General features: G+C 45.2%; 1 protein-coding gene across 1 annotated transcript; it reads right to left on the bottom strand.

Moving 5' to 3' along the window:
• Positions 1-2,419: 2,419 nt before the first annotated feature.
• Positions 2,420-20,472, bottom strand: LOC137434772 (uncharacterized). Its single transcript, XM_078772856.1, has 8 exons — positions 20,440-20,472; positions 18,755-18,788; positions 11,526-11,582; positions 9,658-9,705; positions 9,490-9,549; positions 5,884-5,979; positions 5,665-5,731; positions 2,420-3,000 (listed from the first exon to the last, which is right to left on the bottom strand). Exons 3-8 carry the CDS (start codon positions 11,574-11,576, stop codon positions 2,420-2,422), a joined length of 903 nt encoding a protein of 300 aa, XP_078628982.1. The 5' UTR covers positions 11,577-11,582; positions 18,755-18,788; positions 20,440-20,472.
• Positions 20,473-26,937: the final 6,465 nt, after the last annotated feature.

Raw genomic sequence — 26,937 nt, 5'->3', positions numbered from 1 at the left:
AAGCACTCCATTCAAAACCGTGAAGGAACGGCTGGCTTCGCAAGCGCGAGCGAGCTGCTTGGTAAAAGAGCACACACAACCTGAGCTTCTCCCTTTCGGTTTTTTTTTTTTTTTTTTTCGTATACAAGATCGAGGCTCGTGAAAGAGCAAACATTAATCACACAAAAAGTAGATCACAATCACACAGCCAAGACAACGCAGGAGTGGCTCAGGGACAACTCTTTGAAGGTCCTTGAGTGGCCCAGCCAGAGCCCTGACTTGAACCCAATCGAACATCTCTGGAGAGACCTGAAAATGGCTGTCCACCAACGGTCCCCATCCAACCTGACAGAGCTTGAGAGGATCTGCAGAGAAGAATGGCAGAAAATCCCCAAATCCAGGTGTGCAAAGCTCGTCGCGTCATACCCAAGAAGACTCGAGGCTGCAATCGCTGCCAAAGGTGCTTCAACTAAGTACTGAGTTAAGGGTCTGAATACTTATGTCAATGTGATATTTCAGTTTTTTCTTTTTAATAAATTTGCAAAACTTTCTAAAATCCTGTTTTCTCTTTGTCATTATGGGGTATTGAGTGTAGATTGATGAGGGAAAAAGTGAATTTAAACGATTTCAGCATAAGGCTGCAACATAACAAAATGTGAAAAAAGTCAAGGGGTCTGAATACTTCCTGAATGCACTGAATGTTCGTGTCTGCATTTCAGTAAAGTAAAGTGTGTGCCGTGTCAGCATTTTAAAATTTCCCAGAGAGCCCAGAGAGAGCTGGGGGAGCAAGGCCGGAGAGGAGTCGGTAGAAGACAGAAAGACCATCAACCTGCCTGCGGTGAGTGAGTGAAAGGCCCTTGGAGTTAGCTTCAGCGCAGGAGATTCCAATGATTCTGAAAGCTATGGTTTCAACAGCGTGAAGCCGAGCTAGGTGTGAGGCAGGAGCACCGGCCCAGAGGGGGGAACAGTATTCCATTGAGCTGTGGATGAAAGCCTTGCATGTGGTGAGGAGCTCAGGTATGCCAAGGAAGGACTTCGCACGACGGAGGATGCCCAGTCGGCGACTGGCTTTGGAGGCCAGCTTGGAAATGTGGTTTTCCCAAGAAAGATCACGGCAGATAGTGAGACCCAAAAGCTTGAGCGACAGAACTTCTTGGAGAGGATTGTTTAGAAAGCAGATGGGAGGGTTTTCCAGTCGGTCTTTTCGGAGAGACAAAGTAAGAGTGTGAGATTTGTCAGGATTGAAAGACAAGTTCCACTTGTTTGATCAGTCTGTGATTTTGTCCAGGTCTGCAGAGAGTGAGGAGGCTGCAGACTGCCGATCGGAGGGATGAGGAATGGAGCGGCAGAGAGTGGGGTAATCAGCAAAGAGATAGAGAGGATTTTCCAGAGAGTCGGAGAGATCATTGATGAATGAATGAATGATTGATGAAGACCAGAAAAAGCACAGGGCCCAGAACACTGCCTTGGGGAACTCCAGCCTGAACAGGAAGAGGAGATGAGAGAAACCCATTCAGGGCCACACGTTGACTTCGACTAGAGAGGAGGTCCGCAAGCCATGTGTGGAGATTTCCATTGATACCACAGGAGGAGATTTTGGTGACCAGAGCAGGGTGCCAGACCGTATTGAAGGCACGTGATATGTCAAGGGAGACAGCTCTAATTTCCCGTTTGGGATTGAGGACCTTCATCCATTGTTGAGACAGCAGAAGCAGCATGTCCAGGGTAGAATGACCTGGTCTGAAACCAAATTGATGGTCAGAGATCAAGCCATTGGAGAAGAGGAAAGATTTGATATCCGAAGCAATGATGGATTCCATGACTTTGCTGATAATTGGGAGAAGGCTGATTGGTCTGTCGTTGCAAAGATCTGTTTTTGCACATTTTTTGTGTAAAGTGGTGATGTTGGCTGATTTCCAAGCTGATGGCAGGTGACCTTGAGCAAAAGAGAGGGGGAAGAGAACATAGAAAGGGTGAGATAAAGCGGCAGAGCAGGATTTTAGGACCCGTGGGCTGATTCTGTCAGGTACAGTTGCAGAATCAGAGTCGAGGGTTGACAGGACTGAGAGAGCAGAGGGAGAAAATGTTGGAGAAAAGAGAGAAGAAAACAAAGAGACCACCAAGCTAAACTGGGATGCAGGAGGAACAAAGTCTGTGATAAGAGGGAAAAACTATTATTTGATTTTATTATTTGATATGTTACATTTGTCAGATGTTCAAGCAACAAAGGCAGAAAGGCAGTTCAAACAAGAAAGGCAGAAAGGCAGTTCAAGGAAGAAAGGCAGAAAGGCAGTTCAAGGAAAAAAGGCAGAAAGGCAGTTCAAGGAAGAAAGGTGTGTGACATGTTCATACGGGGCTCCCAAGGCTGCTGAGGTGTCACTTAGGCCCCGCAAGGCCGCTGAGGTGTCACTTAGGCCCCGCAAGGCCGCTGAGGTGTCACTTAGGCCCCGCAAGGCCGCTGAGGGGTCGCAAGGAGCACCCGATGATGCTGATGTTCAGCACGGGGCCCACAAGGAGGCTGAGGTGTCGCAAGGAGCACCCGATGATGAGGTTCAGCACGAGGTCCCCAAAGCTGCTGAGGTGTTGCAAGGAGCATCCGATGATGATGAGGTTCAGCACGAGGTCCCCAAGGCTGCTGAGGTGTTGTAAGGAGCACCCGATGATGATGAGGGTCAGCACGAGGTCCCCAAGGCTGCTGAGGTGTTGCAAGGAGCACCCGATGATGATGAGGTTCAGCACGAGGTCCCCACAGCTGCTGAGGTGTTGCAAGGAGCACCCGATGATGATGAGGTTCAGCACGAGGTCCGCAAGGCTGCTGAGGTGTTGCAAGGAGCACCCGATGATGATGAGATTCAGCACGAGGTCCCCAAGGCTGCTGAGGTGTTGCAAGGAGCACCCGATGATGAGGTTCAGCACGAGGTCCCCAAGGCTGCTGAGGTGTTGCAAGGAGCACCCGATGAATGATGAGGTTCAGCACGGGGTCCGCAAAGCACGGGGTATGAACATGTTCGATGATGTGCACTGAGGAAAGCATATCATTTGTTTTGTAAGTTACAAATAAGGTGTTAATGAAATTCATAATTTTAGCCAAAGTTTGCATACTCGTATCTCTGAATCATGTTGATATGAAGTAAAAGAATAATGAAGTTGCTGACGGTGAAGAGTGAAGAGAATGACAGCAGGACCATTAAGACTTCACCCCTAAACTATTGAAAAGTATGAATGTTATGAAAACAAGTAAATATTAAAAGGAAACCTGCAATAGGACTGTAACACTTTTTTTTTTCGAGGTGTGTTCCGACCCTCGGTTGCTGTCCTCGTGCCGGGTGAAAATGCACTTCACAGAAACATAGCCGGAGTGGGTCGAACAGGAATCTTCAGGCTCGCCTGAAAGTTACTTTACCCCTCGGCAGCAAAGCATTCGTTCTTAGTGACTCCAGAAATGCTACACAAGATATTGTAAGTACTGCACAATATAAACTGCATATTAAAAGAGTTTAAGAAGGAATGCTTTACTGGGGAAGGGAAAGGTGACTCGGGCCACCTTGTACATTGAAGTTGATGACGTCACGGATGAAGACGAAACTTCTTGTGGTAGTACCAATGCACAAAAAGAAGGCGATTATGTGAATGAACAAAACCACAAATACTTGAGGTTGTGACTTTGGAGGTGACATCGTGGTGGACAAGGTGCAGGGTAATAAAGTTATGAATTTAAATGATGATGCTATTAAATTAGCATCAATGGAATGTTTTAAAGTATCAAAGTCTCATTCAAGAGGTTTGATTTCAGTATTTGCTTTGGACAATCTGTAATGGAAGGTTTCTGTTTATATGTGAGGTGTAAAAAAGTACAATGAATGAGATACTCAAAATAGTCCAATAAAAAAGCAACATTTATTTATTTTTCAATTAACAAAGATACTGAAGGACTGAAGGAGAAGATGAACAAGTGGAAGGAATGTATGAAGACAAAAGGTCTGAAGGTGAATATCAGAAAAACGAAGGTGATGGCACGTGGTAAAGCACGTGGTGAGGTGGAAAGAACTGGGAAGTGGCCCTGTGCTGTGTGCAGGAAGGGTGTCGGATTGAACTCCATTCAATGTACAATGTGCGCTGAGTGGGTTCATCAAAAATGTAGTGGTCTGAGAGGGTCATTAACCAGTGTGGCAGCTACATTCAAATGTAAGGTGTGCACAGAGGGAGCTGCAGATGGAGGAAATGTTGAGTTGGATCTTGGAGACGGCGTGAAGCTGGAAGGTGTGAAAACATTTTGCTACCTCGGAGACATGCTGAATGGAGAAGGTGGATCAGACTCGGCAACGGTTGCTCGAGTGAGGTTTGCATGGAAGAAGTTTTGGGAACTGAGTGGCGTGCTGACAAGGATGGGAGTGTCGTTGAAGCTGAAGGGAAAGGTGTATGCTGCATGTGTGAGAAGTGTTATGATTTATGGGAGCGAGACATGGGTAATGAACGAAGAGCATCAACAAAGGCTGGAAATGCGAATGGTTCGGTGGATGTGCGGAGTATCGTTGAGAGAGAGGAAGACAAATGATGAATTGCGAAAGATGATAGGAATAGAGCCTGTGATTGATGCTGTGAAGAGAAACAGTTTGAGATGGTTTGGACGTGTGTTGAGGAAGGATGCAAGTGACTGATTGAGAAGAGTGATGGGAATGAATGTGGAAGGAAGTAGGGGACGGGGAAGACCGAGAAAGACTTGGCGAAAGATGGTCGAAGAAGAAATGCGGGCAAGGGGGTTAACAAGGAGAGATGCAGAAAATGGGGCAAAATGGAGAAGATTGTCATGGGGACCGCAAGGCTAACCACCGCTCTAGCAGGGAAAATGGCCCTAGAATGCCTGTTGTTGTTGTTGTTGTTGTTGTTGTTGTTGTTGTTGTAACAAAGATACACAATTGTGAAGAAAATAAAACTTTGTCTTTCAAACTTTATATCCTTATTTATGGAAATTGATGTTGACATTTATTGGACCATTGTGAGCACCTCATTTGTGGAATCGTCGGACTGTCCCTCGTATAAAACTTGTGAAAATTGCAATCTACGTGAAATGGAAGACAATGATTTCCAAGATAGATCCAAGGGAACAAATCATGATGTCTGTATGCTGACTTAAAATGTAACCCAGTGCGACCTGCCGCATGGGGAGGGTTGTCGGCGACTAAACCGACACATCTCACTGGCTTTGCTTGTGGGGAGGGTGACTGTGACACCCTGCCAGGACCAAAAACAACACCTGGCAAAGGGCAGATGAGCTCCCGTAGGGAGCCAACGACCATCCAGCAAGTAGATAGTGTCTCCCAAAAAAACACCCATGCGGTTTGGACAGGTTCAAGTCATACCAAAGACTTAAAAAATGGTACGTGCTGCTTCCTTGCTTGAAAAGGATGGAGCACGGAAAATCCCCATTGGTGGGTATCCTGGGGAGGGGGAAATTCCTCTTGAGGAAATGCCCCGTTGAGAACGGTGACAAATGCGGAGCCATTGTTATAATGTCGCTGGTACCCAGAGTATCCCTGGAAGTGACGGAAGTTCCCCCAACCTCAGTGGCTGTTTTGTTTGTCTCATCAATATGTCTTTGTGTGTGTGTATGTGTGTTTCCATTGCAAGCCACAGCCCAAGTATTTAAAAAAAAATTATGGTCGTTGTAAAAGACGGCTGTAGTACCTTTCAAATGTGTAAGTTTCGAAGGAGTACACGTGAACTGTTTCACCCAAGTGTACCTCATTATCTCCTGTAAAACATAAGAACTTACATGAGAGATAGAAATATGAACAACACCAGGAAATACCCTTTTGCTGGACAGCACATGATCAACAGCCACAGTATAGTGAAATGTGCTTCATGAAGAAAATCAAATAGCTGGAAACAGTTTGGACCTCCGACCTTTACAGTGAGTCGACTTCCACGCAGGACGCAAATCATTTCGGTGAGAACAGATCTGCAGGTAACACTGCAGCCGATCATGTTGCCTGGTATTTCCTGCAGAGAAAACAAATACATTTCTTGAAAAATCTGAAAGTTATCAGAACGTAATAATGTAATATATAGATATATATATATGTATATCCAAGATAATATCGTTTTGTATTTTTAATTAATTTTCTGAAGTTTTAAGAATTTGTTTTTCACTTGGAAGTGGTGGGTTACGATGTGTCAATAAAGGTGGGAAAAGTCTAATTTTATGTTGACTGGTACACGCGTTCACGATGGAGCGGCAGGAAGGGTCATTACCTGCGCCACCAAAGGTGGATGGAGGTTATGTTTTCACCCATATCTGTCTGTCCGTTTGTGAACAAAATATCTCAAAAAGTTATGGACAGATTCGGACGAAATTTAGCGGAGAGGTAGAGTATGTGACAAGTACTAAATAATTAGATTTTGGTGAAGATCCGGATTCGGATCTGGCTACGAGAATTTTATAAGTGGATTTTTTAAGTGAGTTTAAGGATCGGGCCAAAAACGAAACATAGCAGGATATCTCAAAAAGTTTTGGACGGATGATTTAGATTGAACGTGATTCTGTATTGTGATTTTCTGGTGTACTCCGGGATACAAAACGTAAACTATTCACAATGAGTCGCTTCTTGACGGGAATATAAAGCGAGCGGGTGGGGGCAGAGGAGGAAGGGAGGGAGAGGGGGGAAGAGAGGCTGGAGCAGGAGGAGGGGAGGGGGAAGGGAGTGGAGTGGGAGGAGGTGAGAAGAAGGGAGGGTGGAAGGGGAAAGAGGAAGAAAGGAGGGAGGGTGGAAGGGGAAAGAGGAAGAGAGGAGGGAGGGTGGAAGGGGAAAGAGGAAGAGAGGAGGGAGGGTGGAAGGGGAAAGAGGAAGAGAGGAGGGAGGCTGGAGCGAGGGTGCAGGGGGAGGTGAGTGATTATATCGCACAAAAAATGTTAGTCAATGGAAAAATGGGTACGTGAAAACAAAAAGGCAGCTCTGTCTACTATAACGCCATGGCTTGCAAAAGCAGCCTGAATAGTGTTTACTAAGTGGTGGTTCACCTCGTTAATCATATTCAAAGAGGGTGTTATAACACACCCAAACTTCCCCGGCCTTGTCACTAATTAATTAAGTACACAGGCATTTCTCATTTCATTTGTGGAGCCTTCACCAAGCGACTAAAGCACTCCAGCGAAATTGGTGATAAGGAACGGCTGGCTTGGCAAGCGATAGCAAGCCGATTGCTTATTGGTGAAATGGTTTTGGAATTTTGAAAACAGATCGATTTAACGCATCAAATAATGTGGAAACGACTGGGAGCAAACAAATATATATTTTAAATGGCTGTTATAAACACAACAAAACTTCCCCGGCCTTGTGAATAAAAACAAAAAGGGAGGTCTGTCTACTGTAACGCCATGGCTTCCAAAAGCAGCCTGAAAAGCGTTCACCAATCGCTAGATGTGGTAAATTCTGTCAGATTTTACTCCAGATTTGGACATTATTTAGTCTACAGCATCCAATCATCATATCCGAATCCAGATGTTGATGATATGCTTCAATTATGGATTGATAATTATCGATCGTGTTTCCAAGGCAAGGCACGTTTCAGTCGGCCGAAACAAAATGGCGGCTTTAGAACCCAGCGAGAGGTGTAGTGGGCTGACCAAGATGGCGGGCCTCCTCGTGGACCCTTCAGACCCTGATATTCTTAAAATGCCGTGAACAAACTTGAATCCATCAAGGATATTGATGGTTGTGGTCAAGTATCATCAAAGTTGTGCGTGTAGTTTTGGAAAAGCCATGCTCCGAGCATGGCTACCTCGCTCGGCTTGGCTCCATGCTTGAAACCAAAGCTTTCAGAATCAATGAAATCTCCCACGATGAAGCTAACTCTGAGGGCCTTTCACTCGATCACCGCAGGCAGGTTGGTGGTCTTTCCGTCTTCTACCGACTCCTCTCTGGCCTAGCCCTCCCCCACCCCCCAGGCCTGTCTGTGCTCTGTCCCCCAGATACTCCTACAGGCAGGGCCGGCGCCAGACTATTTTGCGCACTCGGCAAGGCCAGCTACTTGCACCCCCCCCCCACCCACCCACCGATTTTTTTTTTCTTCCAATTTCAATTAACTAGGGCATTGCCCGTACTATATCTATATCTAAAATTATATCCCCCCCCTCTATTTACATGAAATGGTTTGGTCCAAAGCGAACGGCTTGCGAGTACAGTGACAATCCCCCCCCTCTATTTACATGAAATGGTTTGGTCCAAAGCGAACGGCTTCCGGAGTTTGGTAAAGAAATCGCCATCGCGTGCACAAACGCGCAGGAAAGCGAATGAATCGCAAATTCGTTTTTATTAGTTTTAAAACTTTATTAAAACATAGTTTAACGCCAACATAGTTTGCAAACGTGAAATAAATGAATACGCTCTCAAATGTGCCATCCGAGGCAGAGTGTGTCCGCCACGATTGGCACACGCGATAGTTCGCTGCTCTCTGATTGGTTGAATCGTTTTTTGGACATAGCTCGGTAAGTAATTGTCCGATTAATATGAAACCTTGAAAAGGCACATCCTCGGGTCCCCAGCAATATACCTGGCAAGTTAAAAGTATATCGGACCCGTGGTTGTCGAGAAACAGCGGTCACAGACAAACGTACAAACGTACAGACAGAGATTACTGGAATTATAGATAGATAATTCTCCCGTTTTCCTGACGTTGATCAAATCGTTTTTTGACATGTGATGTATGGGAGAAGGCGCATGGGAGCAGGCTACGTACGTTTCAAACAGGATGTGACATATGCCACGAAGCGTACATGCTCAAAATTAATCACTTACACTATTATGAACAATGAACTATTATATTTTCCTTTTATTATGTTTTTTCTTAAAACAAGAATTTGTATAAAACTGTGACCCTTTAAGGTTCAGTAATGCGCCCCTCTGATGTCTGCGCCCTAGGCGGCTACCTAGTTGGCCTAATGGTAGCGCCGGCCCTGCCTACAGGTCGCACAAGATCTGCCAGCAACCCTCTCTTGGTGAAACTACCAAAATCAAGACTCTCTGCTCACCTTCACTCTTTCATACCTCTTCTCTCCCACCTCTGGACCAAACTCCCTCACTCTCTTCAATCCCACTCATGCCTCCAGGTCTTCAAAGCAGCTGTTCACCACCATCTCTTATCTTCCCCCATCCAAAACCTTGATCTTTTCTACCCCTGTTAATTCACCCCAGATCCACTTTTCTGAAATACCGACTTCTTTCCTGGAAGTCCTCGCTGTGTCCATGTGTTTTTTACTTCTCCCAACCCCACCCCCTCCCCACGCCTCCTCCCCCCAAGCCCTCTCCCTCCAACAAATCTCCCGATGTCCCTGCTCTCAAATGTTAAACTTGTGTGCTTCCCCCCCCCTCTCCCCAACTTTCTGCCGCTCCTTTAATTTCGTCTTATGTGTCTGTTTGTTTTTTTATCATTAATGTTACGTCTCACACGAGCCTCGATCTTGTGTACAAAAAGAAAAAAAGGAAAAAAAAGGAGATCCAAGAATTTACATACAGCCTGACTGACGGACACCATGCGATGCTGATACCTCCCCTCAAGTTCGTTCCAGGTGAGCTAAAAATGCATCAAAGAACCAATTATGTCAAAAACACTAAATTAACGTTTAATAAATATTCCATCATTTACATCGACATTGTTATGGGAAGCATAATTCATACGTACTGCCTGCTGTCCTGATGGTGTGCTTTTCGACATCTGAATGTTGCTAATCTGAAGGAAAAAGAAGATTACTTTCATTTGCAGGAACAAACTTGCACAGGACACATGAATGCACGTGGATCTTAAACTGCCAACAAGCAGCACCAAATTAAGGGTGGATGTGGTGATCTTTTGTCCCCTTCCATCCTTGCGGTTCCTCAGGGTGGATAGAATTCCACGACTGTAACAGTAGGCCTACAGGGTGTCCACAAAGTATTGTTGTGGTTTTAAAAACTTGTTACAACCAAACTGAAACAAGACTTTGTGGACACCCTGTACTGTTAAAGTTGCAGAATTCTAACCTCCCCGACGAACTGCCAGGCAGAAGAAAATATTGGGGTAATGTCCCTGGGCTCACCTGGTAGAACCAGGGAACCACTGGTAAGCGTGGACGACCCATAAAATATGTCACGGAGAAGAAAGTAAACACCTTTGGAGGACAAACCCCTGATGTTTTTTTGATGCTGTGGACAAACATTGGTACATCAAGGCTGTGGTCAAGTTTCGTCAAATGTGTGTTTTTAGATTCAGAGAAAAGAGAAAATACCTATTTTTGGGGGAGAGGAGGGTCAACCTCCAATACCCCCACAAACCCCCTTTAGATCCCCTCCTTTTTACCTCTCAGCCCAATGGGATAAGGGGTCCAAATAAGTCCAAATAAGATAAGCTGGTCCAAAATGTCGTCACGGATGTCGTCCGGGCGGGCGGGTGGGCGTCCGGCGACTTTTGGTTTCCGTCAATTTCGAGCAGAACGGCTCGTCCGATTAAATCCATGTTTGCAGTGTGTGTTGGGGGTGAGTAGAGGAAGGTTCCTTTCGAAAATGGGCGTACTGCGATTTTCAATATGGCCGCCACGGCTTCCTTTCACCATGCATGGGCTGAGGGTTTACGCCCTCTTTGCGGTGCTATCTATCTATAATTCCAGTAATCTCTGTGTGTATGTTTGTATGTTTGTATGTTTGTATGTCTGTGACCGCTGTTTCTCGACAACCACGGGTCCGATATACTTTAAACTTGCCAGGTATATTGCTGGGGACCCGAGGATGTGCCTTTTCAAGGTTTCATATTAATCGGACAAGTAGTTACCGAGCTATGTCCAAAAAACGATTCAACCAATCAGAGAGCAGCGAGCTATCACGTGTGCCGAACGTGGCGAACAGACTCTGCCTCGGACGGCACATTTGAGAGCGTATTCATTTATTTCACGTTGGAAAACTATGTTGCCGTTAAACTATGTTTTAAAACTAATTAAAACTACTATCTATAATTCCACGGGTCCGATAAAAAACACCGTACTCGCAAGCCGTTCGCTTTGGACCAAACCATTTCATGTAAATAGAGGGGGGGGGATTGTCACCGTACTCGCAAGCCGTTCGCTTTGGACCAAACCATTTCATGTAAATAGAGGGGGGGATATAATTTTAGATATATATATAGTACGGGCATGCCCTAGTTTATTTAATGCTGTGAACAAACGTTAGTCCATCACGGGTGATGAAGGTTGTGGCCAAGATTCATCAGAATTGTGTTTGTAGTTTCAAAGAAGAGAGCAAGTACCTATTTTGGGGGGCCAAAGATGGACCCACTTTCAACACCGGTGACCCCTTTAGACCCCGATTTTTTTCATGCCATGAACAAACTTTGGTATCTGAGTGTTTACCTACAGCCTGACTGACTGACACCGCACCAGGCTAATACCTCCCCCTGAACTACGTTCCACGTGAGCTAAAAACGCATCAACAAACAATCACATTAAAAACAATAAATGAACGTTTAATAAATATTCCTTCATTTGCATGGACATTGTGATGGGAAGTATAAATCATACATACCAGCTGCCGACTTGATCGTCGGCGTTTCTTCTTCACTATTGTGGGTATCATGTATACCTGAAGGAAAAGGAAGATTACTTTCATTTCCAGGAAGAAAGTTAAACAGGCACATCAATGCACGGGGTTCTTAAATTTTCGCCGACCAGCACGAAATTACGGGTGGATGTGGTGACCTGTCATCCCCTTCCAGCCTGGCGGTTCATCGGCGTGTTTAGAATTCCGCAAGTGTAACAGCGCAGGGTGCCCACAACGTGTTGGTGCTGTTTATTACAACTTTGATTACAACCAAACCGGAACAAGACTTTGTGGAGACCCTGCATCGTGTTAGTTGCACAAACAAATTTTAATCCATCATGCTCTCTCTCCACAGTGGTGCAATGTTTGCTGGTCCAAACAAATTTTCATCCATCATGCTCTCTCTCCACAGTGGTGCAATGTTTGCTGGTCCAAACAAATTTTCATCCATCATGCTCTCTCTCCACAGTGGTGCAATGTTTGCTGGTCCAAACAAATTTTCATCCATCATGCTCTCTCTCCACAGTGGTGCAATGTTTGCTGGTCCAAACAAATTTTCATCCATCATGCTCTCTCTCCACAGTGGTGCAATGTTTGTTGGTCCAAACAAATTTTCATCCATCATGCTCTCTCTCCACAGTGGTGCAATGTTTGTTGGTCCAAACAAATTTTCATCCATCATGCTCTCTCTCCACAGTGGTGCAATGTTTGCTGGTCCAAACAAATTTTAAGCCATCATGCTCTCTCTCCACAGTGGTGCAATGTTTGTTGGTCCAAACAAATTTTCATCCATCATGCTCTCTCTCCACAGTGGTGCAATGTTTGTTGGTCCAAACAAATTTTAAGCCATCATGCTCTCTCTCCACAGTGGTGCAATGTTTGTTGGTCCAAACAAATTTTCATCCATCATGCTCTCTCTCCACAGTGGTGCAATGTTTGCTGGTCCAAACAAATTTTCATCCATCATGCTCTCTCTCCACAGTGGTGCAATGTTTGTTGGTCCAAACAAATTTTCATCCATCATGCTCTCTCTCCACAGTGGTGCAATGTTTGCTGGTCCAAACAAATTTTAAGCCATCATGCTCTCTCTCCACAGTGGTGCAATGTTTGTTGGTCCAAACAAATTTTCATCCATCATGCTCTCTCTCCACAGTGGTGCAATGTTTGTTGGTCCAAACAAATTTTAATCCATCATGCTCTCTCTCCACAGTGGTGCAATGTTTGCTGGTCCAAACAATTTTTCATCCATCATGCTCTCTCTCCACAGTGGTGCAATGTTTGCTGGTCCAAACAAATTTTCATCCATCATGCTCTCTCTCCACAGTGGTGCAATGTTTGCTGGTCCAAAATTTTTTTCATCCATCATGCTCTCTCTCCACAGTGGTCTCTCCACTTTTCGCACTTGTGTTGGTGCAGGAAACCACTTTTGCACTTGTATTAGTGTGGAAAAAACACTTTTTGCACTTGTGATAGTGTTGAAAAACCACTTTTCGCACTTGTGTTAGTGTTGAAAAACCACTTTTCGCATAAAGTTCCACTTTCCACGCAAAGTATTGACATGGGCATTGAGGAAGTTAGGAGTGGAGGAATGGTTGATCAGAGTAGTGATGGCAATGTACAAAAGAGCGCGCACAGCTGTAAGGACAAAGGACGGGAACAGTGGTGAGTTTGAGGTGAAGGTGGGAGTGCATCAGGGGTCGGTACTAAGACCACTACTATTTGTAGCTGTGATGGAGGTGCTGGCTCAGAACGTAAAGGAGGGTTTACCGTGGGAGTTGATGTATGCAGATGATCTGGTGTTGATTGCGGAAAGTATGGATGGACTGAAGGAAAAGATGAACACGTGGAAGGAATGTATGGAGACAAAAGGTCTGAAGGTGAATATCGGAAAGACGAAGGTGATGGCAAGTGGTAAAGCATGTGGTGAGGTGGAAAGAACTGGGAAGTGGCCCTGTGCTGTGTGTAGGAAGGGTGTCGGAGTGAACTCCATTCAGTGTACAATGTGCGCTGAGTGGGTTCATCAAAAATGTAGTGGTCTGAGAGGGTCATTAACCAGTGTGGCAGCTACATTCAAATGTAAGGTGTGCACAGAGGGAGCTGCAGATGGAGGAAATGTTGAGTTGGATCTTGGAGACGGCATGAAGCTGGAAGGTGTGAAAACATTTTGCTACCTCGGAGACATGCTGAATGGAGAAGGTGGATCGGACTCGGCAACGGTTGCTTGAGTGAGATGTGCATGGAAGAAGTTTCGGGAATTGAGTGGCGTGCTGATGATGAGGGGAGTGTCGTTGAAGCTGAAGGGAAAGGTGTATGCTGCATGTGTGAGAAGTGTTATGATTTATGGGAGCAAGACATGGGTAATGAACGTAGAGCAGCAACGAAGGTTGGAAAGGGTGGAAATGCGAATGGTTCGACGGATGTGCGGAGTATCGTTGAGAGAGAGGAAGACAAATGATGAATTGCGAAAGATGATGGGAATAGAGCCTGTGATTGATGCTGTGAAGAGGAACAGGTTGAGATGGTTTGGTCATGTGTTGAGGAAGGATGAAAGTGACTGGTTGAGAAGAGTGATGGAAATGAATGTAGAAGGAAGTAGAAGACGGGGAAGACCGAGAAAGACTTGGCTAAAGATGGTGGAAGAAGAAATGCGGGCAAGGGGGTTAACAAGGAGAGATGCAGAAAATAGGGCAAAATGGAGAAGATTGTCATGGGGACCGCAAGGCTAACCCCCGCTCTAGCAGGGAAAATGGCCTTTTTAAAATGCATGTTGTTGTTGTTGTTATGCTCTCTCTCCACAGTGGTGCAATGTTTGTTGGTCCAAACAAATTTTCATCCATCATGCTCTCTCTCTCTCCACAGTGGTGCAAAGTTTGTTGGTCCAAACAAATTGTAATCCATCATGCTCTCTGTCCACAGTGGTGCAATGTTTGCTGGTCCAAACAAATTTTCATCCATCATGCTCTCCCTCCACAGTGGTGCAATGTTTGCTGGTCCAAACAAATTTTAATCCATCATGCTCTCTCTCCACAGTGGTGCAATGTTTGTTTGTCCAAACAAATTTTCATCCATCATGCTCTCTCTCCACAGTGGTGCAATGTTTGTTGGTCCAAACAAATTTTCATCCATCATGCTCTCTCTCCACAGTGGTGCAATTTATGGGGGTTTTTATGCTCTCTCTCCACAGTGGTGCAATGTTTGTTGGTCCAAACAAATTTTCATCCATCATGCTCTCTCTCCTCAGTGGTGCAATGTTTGTTGGTCCAAACAAATTTTCATCCATCATGCTCTCTCTCCACAGTGGTGCAATGTTTGTTGGTCCAAACAAATTTTCATCCATCATGCTCTCTCTCCTCAGTGGTGCAATGTTTGTTGGTCCAAACAAATTTTCATCCATCATGCTCTCTCTCCTCAGTGGTGCAATGTTTGTTGGTCCAAACAAATTTTCATCCATCATGCTCTCTCTCTTCAGTGGTGCAATGTTTGTTGGTCCAAACAAATTTTCATCCATCATGCTCTCTCTCCACAGTGGTGCAATGTTTGTTGGTCCAAACAAATTTTCATCCATCATGCTCTCCCTCCACAGTGGTGCAATGTTTGTTGGTCCAAACAAATTTTAATCCATCATGCTCTCTCTCCACAGTGGTGCAATGTTTGCTGGTCCAAACAAATTTTCATCCATCATGCTCTCCCTCCACAGTGGTGCAATGTTTGTTGGTCCAAACAAATTTTAATCCATCATGCTCTCTCTCCACAGTGGTGCAATGTTTGTTTGTCCAAACAAATTTTCATCCATCATGCTCGCTCTCCACAGTGGTGCAATGTTTGCTGGTCCAAACAAATTTTCATCCATCATGCTTTCTCTCCACAGTGGTGCAATGTTTGTTGGTCCAAACAAATTTTCATCCATCATGCTCTCTCCAAAGTGGTGCAATGTTTGTTGGTCCAAACAAATTTTCATCCATCATGCTCTCTCTCCACAGTGGTGCAATGTTTGCTGGTCCAAACAAATTTTAATCCATCATGCTCTCTCTCCACAGTGGTGCAATGTTTGTTTGTCCAAACAAATTTTCATCCATCATGCTCTCTCTCCACAGTGGTGCAATGTTTGCTGGTCCAAACAAATTTTCATCCATCATGCTCTCTCTCCACAGTGGTGCAATGTTTGTTGGTCCAAACAAATTTTCATCCATCATGCTCTCTCTCTCCACAGTGGTGCAATGTTTGTTGGTCCAAACAAATTTTAATCCATCATGTTCTCTCTCCACAGTGGTGCAATGTTTGTTTGTCCAAACAAATTTTCATCCATCATGCTCTCTCTCCACAGTGGTGCAATGTTTGTTGGTCCAAACAAATTTTCATCCATCATGCTCTCTCTCCTCAGTGGTGCAATGTTTGTTGGTCCAAACAAATTTTCATCCATCATGCTCTCTCTCCACAGTGGTGCAATGTTTGTTGGTCCAAACCTCGTCTTCCAGCAATGAAATGATCCCAGGCACTCAGGTGGAATAATTTTTTTTTTTTTTTTTTTGTATACTGAATCGAGGCTCGTGAAAGAGCTAACATTTACTTCACAAACAAATCAACCAGACAAACAAAACACACAAAAAGAGGGAGCGGAAAACAAGATGGGGAGAAAAGGGGAAGCACACAAACACAACATTTGAGAGCAGGGAGATGTGTGGAAGGGAGAGGGCTTGGGGGGAGGAGGCGTGGGAAGGGGGGGGGGGGTGGAGGGAGAAGTATGAAACAAGGACACCAAGGACTTCCAGGACAGAAGTTGGTATTTCAAAAAAGTGGAATTGGGGTGAAATTAGCGGGGGTAGAAAAGATCAAGGTTTTGGATGGGGGAAGATAAGAGATGGTGGTGAACAGCAGTTTTAAAGACCTGGAGGGTGGAGTGGGATTGAAGAGAGTGAGGGAGTTTGTTCCAGAGGCGGGAGAAGAGAGGAATGAAGGAGTGAAGGTGAGCAGAGAGTCTTGATTTTGGCAGTTTGACCATAAGAGGGTTGCAGGCAGCTCTTGTGCGACCTGTAGGAATATTTGCGGGACAGAGCCCAGAGAGAGCTGGGGGGGGCAAGGCCAGAGAGGAGTCGGTAGAAGATGGAAAGACCACCAACCTGCCTGCGGTGAGTGAGTGAGAGGCCCTTGGAGTTAGCTTCATCGCGGGAGATTCCAATGATTCTGAATGCTTTGGTTTCAACAGCGTGAAGACGAGCTAGGTGTGAGGCAGGAGCACCAGCCCAGAGGGGAGAGCAGTATTCCATTGAGCTGCGGATGAAAGCCTTGTATGTGGTGAGGAGCTCAGGTGTGCCAAGGAAGGACTTTGCACGACGGAGGATGCCCAGTCGGCGACTGGCTTTGGAGGCCAGATTTGAAATGTGGTTTTCCCAGGAAAGATCATGGCAGATAGTGAGACCCAAAAGCTTGAGTGACAGAACTTCTTGGAGAGGATTATTCAGAAAGTGGATGGGAGGGTTGTCCAGTCGGTCTTTTCGGAGAGACATCGTAAGTGTGAGATTTGTCAGGATTGAAAGACATGTTCCACTTGTTTGCCCAGTCTGTGATTTTGTCCAGGTCTGCAGAGAGTGAGGAGGCAGCAGACTGCCGATCTGAGGGATGAAGAATGGAGCGACAGAGAGTAGAGTCATCAGCAAAGAGATACAGAGGATTTTCAAGAGAGTCAGAGAGATCATTGACGAAGACCAGAAAAAGCACAGGGCCCAGAACACTGCCTCGTGGAACTCCAGCCTGAACAGGAAGAGGAGATGAGAGAAACCCATTCAGGGCCACACGTTGACTACGACTAGAGAGGAAGTCCGCCAGCCATGCGTGGAGATTTCCATTGATACCAAAAGAGGAGAGTTTGGTGAGCAGAGCGGGGTGCCAGACCGTATCGAAGGCACGTGATATGTCGAGGGAGACTGCTCTAATTTCCTGTTTGGCATTGAGGACCTCCATCCATTGTTGAGAAAGCAGAAGCAGCATGTCCAGAGTAGAGTGTCCAGGTCTGAAACCAAATTGATGATCAGAGATCAAGCCATTGGAGAAGAGGAAAGATTTCATATCTGAAGCAATGATGGATTCCATGACTTTGCTGATAATTGGGAGAAGGCTGATTGGTCTGTAGTTGCTGGGATCTGTTTTTGCACCTTTTTTGTGCAAAGCGGTTATGTTGGCAGATTTCCAAGCAGATGGAAGATGACCTTGAGCAAAAGAGAGGGTGAAGAGAACAGAGAGAGGGAGTGAAAGAGCGGAAGAACAGGATTTTAGGACCCGTGGGCTGATGCCGTCAGGTCCAGTTGCAGAATCCGAGTCGAGGGTTGACAGAAACTTTTCCACCTTGTCAGGAGGAAAGGACACAGAGTCCAGGAGCAGCTGGGTACGACTGGGTATGGTGGGTACAGAGAGGGATGGGTTTGGGACAGAAGATTTAGAGGCAAACACAGAGTTGAGGCATTCAGCTTTTTCACGCGCGGAGTCAGCCGTGTGGCCATTTGAGGTGAGGGAGGGGATGGAGGGGGAACAAACACCAGAAACAGATTTGACCAGACGCCACCAGGATTTGGAAGAGGGAGACAGATAAGAGAGTTCGGTCCTGAGAACGGAGAGATATTGTTTCCTGGCTCTCCTGAGGGTGGACACACACTTGTTTCGGGCTTTGTGAAAGGAAATGAGATTTCCTTCCATTGGATTTGCTTTCCAGGAGACGAAAGCAAGTTGTTTCTGGGCAATAGCCTCACCACAAGATTCCGTGTACCATGGACGGGAGGAAGGGTAAGACAACAGAAGACGAGATGGGATAAATCTGTGCATGAGAGAGAGCAGTTTGCTTTGGAAGAATTCCCAGGAAGAATTTATGTCAGAGGCAGTAGAGATGGGAGACCAGTCCAGATGATTGATGGCTGCTTGAAGACCGTGCCAGTTGGCCTGAGTGAAATGCCAGACTCGTCGACGCTGAGGAGGCTCTCTGAGAATGGTCAGAGAGATGTCCACTTTAACAAGCACATGATCAGAAGAGCCGATTGGAGCAGAAGAAGAGCAGCAGACATTAGCAGGGAAGTTTGTCATAACCAAGTCTAGAAGAGAAGATACTCCATTGGCTGAGATCCAGGCTTTCTACCCCAAATCGAAGGTATTAAACATTATCTATCAGTGAGTGAGAGAGTCAGTGGTTAGAAAGAGCTTTATGTATCAGATGATGAAAAGTCACTTACATCTGCTTGGAATTGAAGTTACTTCATTCAGGAACTGAAAGGAAACCAAAACATAAAAATATTGAACATTCTAAGGTCACTCATGTATCCACAAGTCAAATCTTAAAGTTTATGAAAGCAAAAAGTAAATTTATAAACTTTCGTTCATTTTTATACAAACAGGAAATGATGAAACGTGACAAAGTAAAAGCAACTTCAAGAGATATTTGCCAATAAAGACACGAAACCAATAATCTGCGTGATGCACATATACACATCGTTAAAAGTAAATAATGACCATGGAAAAGACCTTTTATAATGACATGGGGTTAAGCTCTGTGTGAGAGAATGCCAATCCCCAACCCACTCAAGCCTTCTGCAGCTCAATTGAAAATAACACCAAGGAGAACAATGTCACGGACAAAGCTTTGCTCCTTGTAGACAAGGCCCCTTGGCTATCCTGCGCAGATGCAACACTCGTGCAACAACACAATATGTTTTGCCACCCCTTAGACCACCCTCCAGGTAGAAAAATACCACACACTCATTATACACGACGCGGCATTTAACAGCTATAATCCTCACAGGTAAGTTTATAAATAAAAGAGGTGTACCCATCCCAAGTGACGGGAAAAGTTTAAGTTAATCAATCAATTTAAATAATATTTCATGGACTTTAAAATGGTCAATTGTGTTGCACTCGTCGTTTCGCTGAGAACAAAATATCTGAGATGCTTATACCGCCTACTGCAAAATGGTGGTGCAACATAGGGCCGCGGAGGTTGGATATTGGCTAAAAAGAGCACAACATATCCTGGTTGTGTAATACAATCCGGCATCAACATTACTTACACCTGTTCTCCTGTCATTTCAAATGTCGGGGTGGACAGGGTGGATACAGAAGGAAACTTCTTATCCCTCCCGATCCCCCTCTTCCCTCTCTTTCCCACACTCCCTCCTCCTCTCAATCCCTCCCCTCTCTCCCCCATTACTCTCCCCATCCCCCTCTCCCCCTCCACTACCCCCTCCCTCCCAATGTCCTGAGATAATTCATTAAATCTGAATATAAAATGGTTGGAAAGTTCATCTCTTCTCTGAACCTTGCTGTATTCAGCAATTCACACAGGTGTGTTTTGCCTTTAACCTGTTTTGTTATAACATCGCTCCGTAGACAAAGTGACCAACGTATTGACACATCCAAGCTTTGGGACAACCTTTGACCCTGATTAATTTGGCCATGAAGCACAATAACACAACCAATAGTGAACGTTTTTTTTAAAACTTTGCGGAGCTTAAACTGTCCTGAAGAACTGGAGGGAAGAACGAGATGAAAGAGAATGTGGAAGTTGGTTCTTTAGACAGAAAAAAAGAGGAACAAATGAGAGGAGGTGAGCACCACTACACCCATACAAGGGCCTAGTTTCAACGATTGCAGGTAGTTTGTCCTTCAACAGTTGAGGATGTGTGCTTGTGGGGGATGAGGTGATGGGGTGGGAGGAGGTGCCTGGTTTCCAAGTGGATGTGTAGGCCTTATATGTAGTTTGGACATGTTAGGGTATCTAATTTTGTGGGACAGTATGTGCATATATGTGTCCGGGTGTGCAGATACATCCCAGGAGATTAAAGTACCGTACATGTGTTTCAGGAGTGAAGCAATCCATGCAATTAATGTGTGTTGTGGTTTCTGGAAGGAAACGTTTGATTACCTTCAGGAAAGAAGTGGGTAAGATGTTGGCAATGTTTGCCCACAAAGATCCTAAAAATCCCTGTGGTTTCTCAAGGATGGGATTCTATGTGAGAGACACAAGAACATCAAACATGGACAATCAGTTATTTCACTGAAATAAAGAACGACAGTGGGTGACGTACTCCCACCTGGGATTCCAGCATCAAACACCATACGTCTGAACAGATTATAACATCAAACATTCAAACCAAGAACAGATTTCTCTTCATTCTCAGGAAAGTGTTCGTGGAGGAATGAATGCTTCCGTACCTTGATAAAACGTAGTTCATGTGGAAGTTTGTTGGAGATTTTAAGGAAGATGGAAAAATTAAATCCCCAAACGTTCTGTAGGACACAAACATGTGCACCACACCAACACTTCAACATTATTACAGTATAATGTATTAAATGATTACAGTATAATTACAGCATAACATTATTACAGCTAGCCCTGCCAAACCTCCTGTGGAACGTTTTTGGGTCCCAGCGGATGTTGTCAGGTAGGTAGGAGGTTTCATAAATTCCTCAATAAAATTATGATCTTGAAATTGACTCGATACGAACCTGCCGCAAATCCGGAAGTGGACAGATGACGACAATGAGCTGGTTTGATTATATCTCAATAAAATCGTCATTTAAAACAGTATTTTGTTAAAGTATCAATTTATCATTGGAATGACCTTTGGAATTGAGTGAATACAATTACGATTTTGAATTCGTAATTGTATTCACCCAACCGTGCGGAACTACTCCACATCCGGATTTAAATATTTGTTGATGTCATGAATGTTGGTAAAAGTGATTTTCAAAATATTAATGCTATATTAATGCTTCTGCCCCTCCTCAGACAATTCCCTGGTTTTCTTTATTTTCTCCATGATAATTGTGGGACACACAGTGACACAAAACAGCAGAATGACTCCTTTTCTCCATTCAATCTGGTTGAATGAGTGATTTTTATATTGTAGGCACCTGCAACTCACTACAGGTGAGTTCAATTGCAAAGTAAAGGAGAATCACCTGCTTGAAATCAAATAATTTCCAACAACTTCTAAAAGGTGCCAATAATATTGTCTGGCCCATTTTCGGATTTCTGTGTGGAATAAGCCAACATTTAATAGTTTTTTTTTTCCAGCTTTTTTGGGGTTTTTTTCCACTGCAACCCAAATAAATATAAATGTGAACACCAAAAGATTCTTTAATTTCAACAATGTTCTGGAAGAAATGGTGCATTATTTGAAAAAAGTGCAAGGGTGCCAATATTTTTGGCCACTACTGTATCTCCAACTACACATAATTATTACACAAATCTGGCTGCAACTACAATGGGTTTTTTGGCCCTCAGCAGTTGAGGATGTGTATTTGTAGGAGGAGGAGGTGCCTGGTCTCCAAGTGGATGTGTGCACCTTATTGTAATTTGGACATGTTAGGGTATCTAATTTTGTGGGGCGGTATGTGCATATATGTGTCCGGGTGTGCAGATACATCCCAGGAGATTAAAGTACCGTTCATGTGTTTCAGGAGTGAAGCAATCCATGCAATTAATGTGTGTTGTGGTTTCTGGAAGAAAGCGTTTGATTACCTTGAGGAAAGAAGTGGGTAAGATGTTGGCAATGTTTGCCCACAAAGATCCTAAAAATCCCTGTGGTTTCTCAAGGATGGGATTCTATGTGAGACACACAAGAACATCAAACATGGACAATCAGTTATTTCACTGAAATAAAGAACGACAGTGGGTGACGTGCTCCAACCTGGGATTCCAGCATCGAACACCATAGGTCTGAACAGATTATAACGTCAAACATTCAAACCAAGAACAGATTTCTCTTCATTTTCAGGAAAGTGGTTGTGGAGGAATGAATGCTTCCGTACCTTGATAAAACGTAGTTGGTGTGGAAGTTTGTTGGAGATTTGAAGGAAGATGGAAAAAGTAAATCCCCAAACGTTCTGTAGGACACAAACAGATAACATCACTTGTTCAATTTATTTCACACCAAACACACCAACACTTCTGAATGATTAAACAGAAAACCCGCAGCATTATTCAGTAATTTTACACCAAAACTCACAATATTAGTCACGAGCAGGGACCCGTGGAATTTCCACCTCATGTAAAATATGACTTCAACTCCTCAACTCTGCCACTCCCCTCACAAGCACAAAGAGCTCAACCTCTGCCTGTCCACCCCAAGTCCTCAACCGCCACCTCCAAACCCCAGGTCCTCACCCTTCCCCTCTAAACCCAAAGAGCTCAACCTCTGCATGCCCACCCCAAGTCCTCAACCTCCACCTCCAAACCCCAGGTTCTCACCCTTTCCCTCTAAACCCAAAGAGCTCAACCTCTGCATGTCCACCCCAAGTCTTCAACCTCCACCTCCAAACCCCAGGTGCTCACCCTTCCCCTCACAAGCACAAAGAGCTCAACCTCTGCATGCCCACCCCAAGTCCTCAACCGCCACCTCCAAACCCCAGGTCCTCACCCTTCCCCTCTAAACCCAAAGAGCTCAACCTCTGCCTGTCCACCCCAAGTCCTCATCCGCCACCTCCAAACCCCAGGTCCTCACCCTTCCCCTCTCAACCCAAAGAGCTCAACCTCTGCCTGTCCACCCCAAGTCCTCAACCGCCACCTCCAAACCCCAGGTCCTCACCCTTCCCCTCTAAACCCAAAGAGCTCAACCTCTGCATGCCCACCCCAAGTCCTCAACCTCCACCTCCAAACCCCAGGTTCTCACCCTTTCCCTCTAAACCCAAAGAGCTCAACCTCTGCATGTCCACCCCAAGTCTTCAACCTCCACCTCCAAACCCCAGGTGCTCACCCTTCCCCTCACAAGCACAAAGAGCTCAACCTCTGCATGCCCACCCCAAGTCCTCAACCGCCACCTCCAAACCCCAGGTCCTCACCCTTCCCCTCTAAACCCAAAGAGCTCAACCTCTGCCTGTCCACCCCAAGTCCTCATCCGCCACCTCCAAACCCCAGGTCCTCACCCTTCCCCTCTAAACCCAAAGAGCTCAACCTCTGCCTGCCCACCCCAAGTCCTCAACCTCCACCTCCAAATCCCAGGTCCTCACCCTTCCCCTCTAAACCCAAAGAGCTCAACCTCTGCATGTCCACCCCAAGTCCTCAACCTCCACCTCCAAACCCCAGGTGCTCACCCTTCCCCTCTCAACCCAAAGGCCTCAATCCGAACTATCACAGCGATTTCAATTTTCCATTCGCTTCCTTGTACAGGAGTGAGGGATAATCTCAAAGGTGGAAGGGGGGACATGTCTTGGGTCTCTCGATACGAGGAGTGGCAATTTGGAATTAGAAGCCATTTTGTATCCAAAGAGCGAGGTCGCTCCAAACCTGCGCCCATCGTGCGTGAAGCGTCATGTGTCCGTTTTCTGATACGAGGTCTTTCTCTGCACCAGCTCAAAATGGAGATTACATTTATCGATGAATTATTTAAGATCTTCCAACGCGTTTGAATAAGCATACAATTAGATAGGATTGATTTAACGTAAAAACATGTCGCAGAAACCAAGAGGAAACGAAGTGTAATGAGTGAGTAAAGGTTCACACTGATGGGTGTTTCATTTGAGGTGCACAGAGCAAGTGACAAGAACAAACACATCGGTAGTGACAGAATGGAGAACTTTGAAAGAACTGGAAGAAGAAAAATGAGAAATGTTGACACACCATCCACACCAGATGCGCACACCATCCACACCAGCTGTGCACACCATCCACACCAGATGTGCACACCATCCACACCAGATGTGCACACCATCCACACCAGATGTGCACACCATCCACTCCAGATGTGCACACCATCCACTCCAGATGTGCACACCATCCACTCCAGATGTGCACACCATCCACTCCAGATGTGCACACCATCCACTCCAGAAGTGCACACCATCCACTCCAGAAGTGCACACCATCTACTCCAGAAGTGCACACCATCAAGAGAGTAGAGAATTAGAAAAGATAACAACGGTGAATGAAAAAATGGAGAAACAGATTGAGAAGATTGGTCTGTTGTGTGGCTGATTGACAACTGTGGCACTGGGTGGTTTGCCATTGCCTTTCCCAACAGTCAGTCATGGCAACAATTTGTCATTTGTCCAGGATGCCGGTGATAGCTCACCTACTCTTGAATAAGACACGCTGAGATATTTAACGTCCACCAACTAATGCTAGCAGATGGGACACCCGGCTTAACGTCCATCCAAGGGACGGCACACACATTCATGAATCACCATACCTGTGAAACACCAGGGTGACTCGGTCGGGATTCGAACCCAGGCGAGATAGCTCAGAGACCACCGAGTGTGTGTACCTGTCGCCATCGTGCCGCTTGACAAGGGAAACCTTTTTCTTTGTAATCGAACGGAACAGGAAAGAATAATTTAAGAATGAATACACAAGGAATGAAGAAGCAAGCTGTGTGGAACGACTCGCTTGCCAGGCCAGCCGTTCCTTATCAACGATTTTGAATGGAGTGCTTAAGTCACTTGGCGAGCACTCCACAAGAAACTTGGTAACTGACACACCTCGGGTTCACCCAAAGGGAAGGAAGAGCGAACGTAAACATTGTTGACGTCACACTCACGTGATGACGTTCATTGACGGTTATGATGCACCACGTCACGGTGACCCCTTTCATTCATGCTCACTCCATCACACACAAGTGGGCGCTTGGCGTACTCTAAACATGCTTCAGGTGATCGTGTGAACCGAGCACCGGAGCACCGGACACAGCGCTCAGCCGACAAACGTACCTCGGTGCGGTGTAATGGTTGAGCCTCCGCGTCGAGTCTGCGAGCTCGGTGGTTGGAACCTCAGTCTCCTCAAATCACAAACTTTAAAAATGGGCGCTCAGCATTTAAAAATGATAGAGCACGGACAAACAACCACAGGTTGGTGATAATATAATGGGCCTAATGGCCTCCTCAACCCCAACTAACCAACACGAGTCAATGTGATTTCAATCCCAACTAACCAACACGAGTCAATGTGATTTCAATCCCAACTAACTAACACTTATACCATCAAAAGGCACTTGGAAACTGGAGGAAACTCAGAGGAAGAGGTCTGGCAGACCCAAAGCCACAACAGAATCAGAAGACAAGTTCTGAGAGTCAACAGCTTGCGTGATAGGCGGCTCACAGGAGAACAGCTTCAAGCACAGCTTATGCTGTGCATACACACAGCTTCAAGCACAGCACAGCAAGCACAACTCGTTAACACTGATCGAAGTAAGCAAGTCTCAGTTTCATCTGTGAAGAGAAGACTTCGAGCTGCAGGTTTGACAGGTCGAGTGGCAGTAAGAAAGCCATTGCTGAGATGGCAAAATAAGAAAAAGAGGCTTGCCTGGGCCGTGAAGCACCTCCAGTGGACTACTGAAGACTGGAAGAAGGTCTTATGGACCGATGAATCAAAATTTGGAATATTTGGTTCGTCACACAGGGTTTTTGTACGCCGTCGAGTAGGCGAAAGGATGGTTCCTCAGTGTGCGACACCAACTGTCAAACATGGAGGAGGAAGCGTGATGGTCTTGGGCTCTATTACTGGATCCAGAGTCGGCGACTTGCACAGAGTGACTGGCATCCTCAACCAAAAGGGCTACCACAGCATTTTGCAGCGCCATGCAATACCCCCTGGTATACGCCTCGTTGGTCAGGGGTTCATCCTACAGCAAGATAATGACCCTAAACACACCTCCAGGCTATGTCAAAACTACCTTCGAGGAAAAGAACAAGACGGGAGGCTTCAAATCATGGAATGGCCAGCACGGTCTCCAGACTTAAACCCCATCGAGCTGGTTTGGGATGAACTGGACAGAAGGGTGAAAGCAAAGCAACCGACAAGTGCAACACATTTGTGGGAACTTCTGCAACCGTGTTGGGAAGAACTTCCCGAACAATATTTCATTTCCATTGTAGATAGAATGCCACGAGTGTGTTCGGCAGTGATATCTGCAAAAGGAGGCTACTTTGCAGAGTCAAAAATTTAAATTTAATTTTGTTAAACAAAATGATTCGATGATTTCTTTTTTATCTCCAATTGTTTATTTGTTCTATGCTTAATTTCAGAGTACATTGAGACATTAAACTGCGTAAATTTCAACAAAAACTGGAAAATTTGAGGTGTTTTAAAACTTTTGACCGGTAGTGTGTGTATGTATGTATGTATGTATGTATGTATGTATGTATGTATGTATGTATGTATGTATGTATGTATATATATATATATATATATATATATATATATATATATATATATATATGTACATATATATACACGTGTCCTGGTATCATTTATATCCTCTGGGATTGAAGTGTGCGTGTTTCTGGAGTGGTGTGTTTGCGATCATACCTTCAGAGTGGAAGTCGGAAGGAAGTTGTAAACTTCCTTCCAATAAGAGTTGAAAAACTCCACAATCTTCTGAGGAACAAGTTCCTGTGTTATGGACACAAGAAAACAAGAATGGAG

The sequence above is a fragment of the Myxine glutinosa genome, chromosome 1 (genome assembly GCF_964187855.1).
Source record: "Myxine glutinosa chromosome 1, kmMyxGlut1.1, whole genome shotgun sequence".
Classification (NCBI taxonomy): Eukaryota; Metazoa; Chordata; class Myxini; order Myxiniformes; family Myxinidae; genus Myxine; species Myxine glutinosa.
Note: the sequence above shows the minus strand (reverse complement) of the source record. Positions and strands in the feature narration are given on the sequence as shown.

What these genes read in the sequence shown, in the direction of transcription:
- LOC137434772 (XM_078772856.1), bottom strand. Translation starts at nt 11,576, where the DNA reads ATGATACCCACAATAGTGAAGAAGAAACGCCGACGATCAAGTCGGCAG. An exon ending in GACGATCAAGTCGGCAGCTG is followed by an intron (nt 9,706 to 11,525) that starts GTATGTATGATT and finishes TTTTTCCTTCAG; the next exon opens with ATTAGCAACATTCAGATGTC. An exon ending in GAAGTCGACTCACTGTAAAG is followed by an intron (nt 5,732 to 5,883) that starts GTCGGAGGTCCA and finishes TATGTTTTACAG; the next exon opens with GAGATAATGAGGTACACTTG.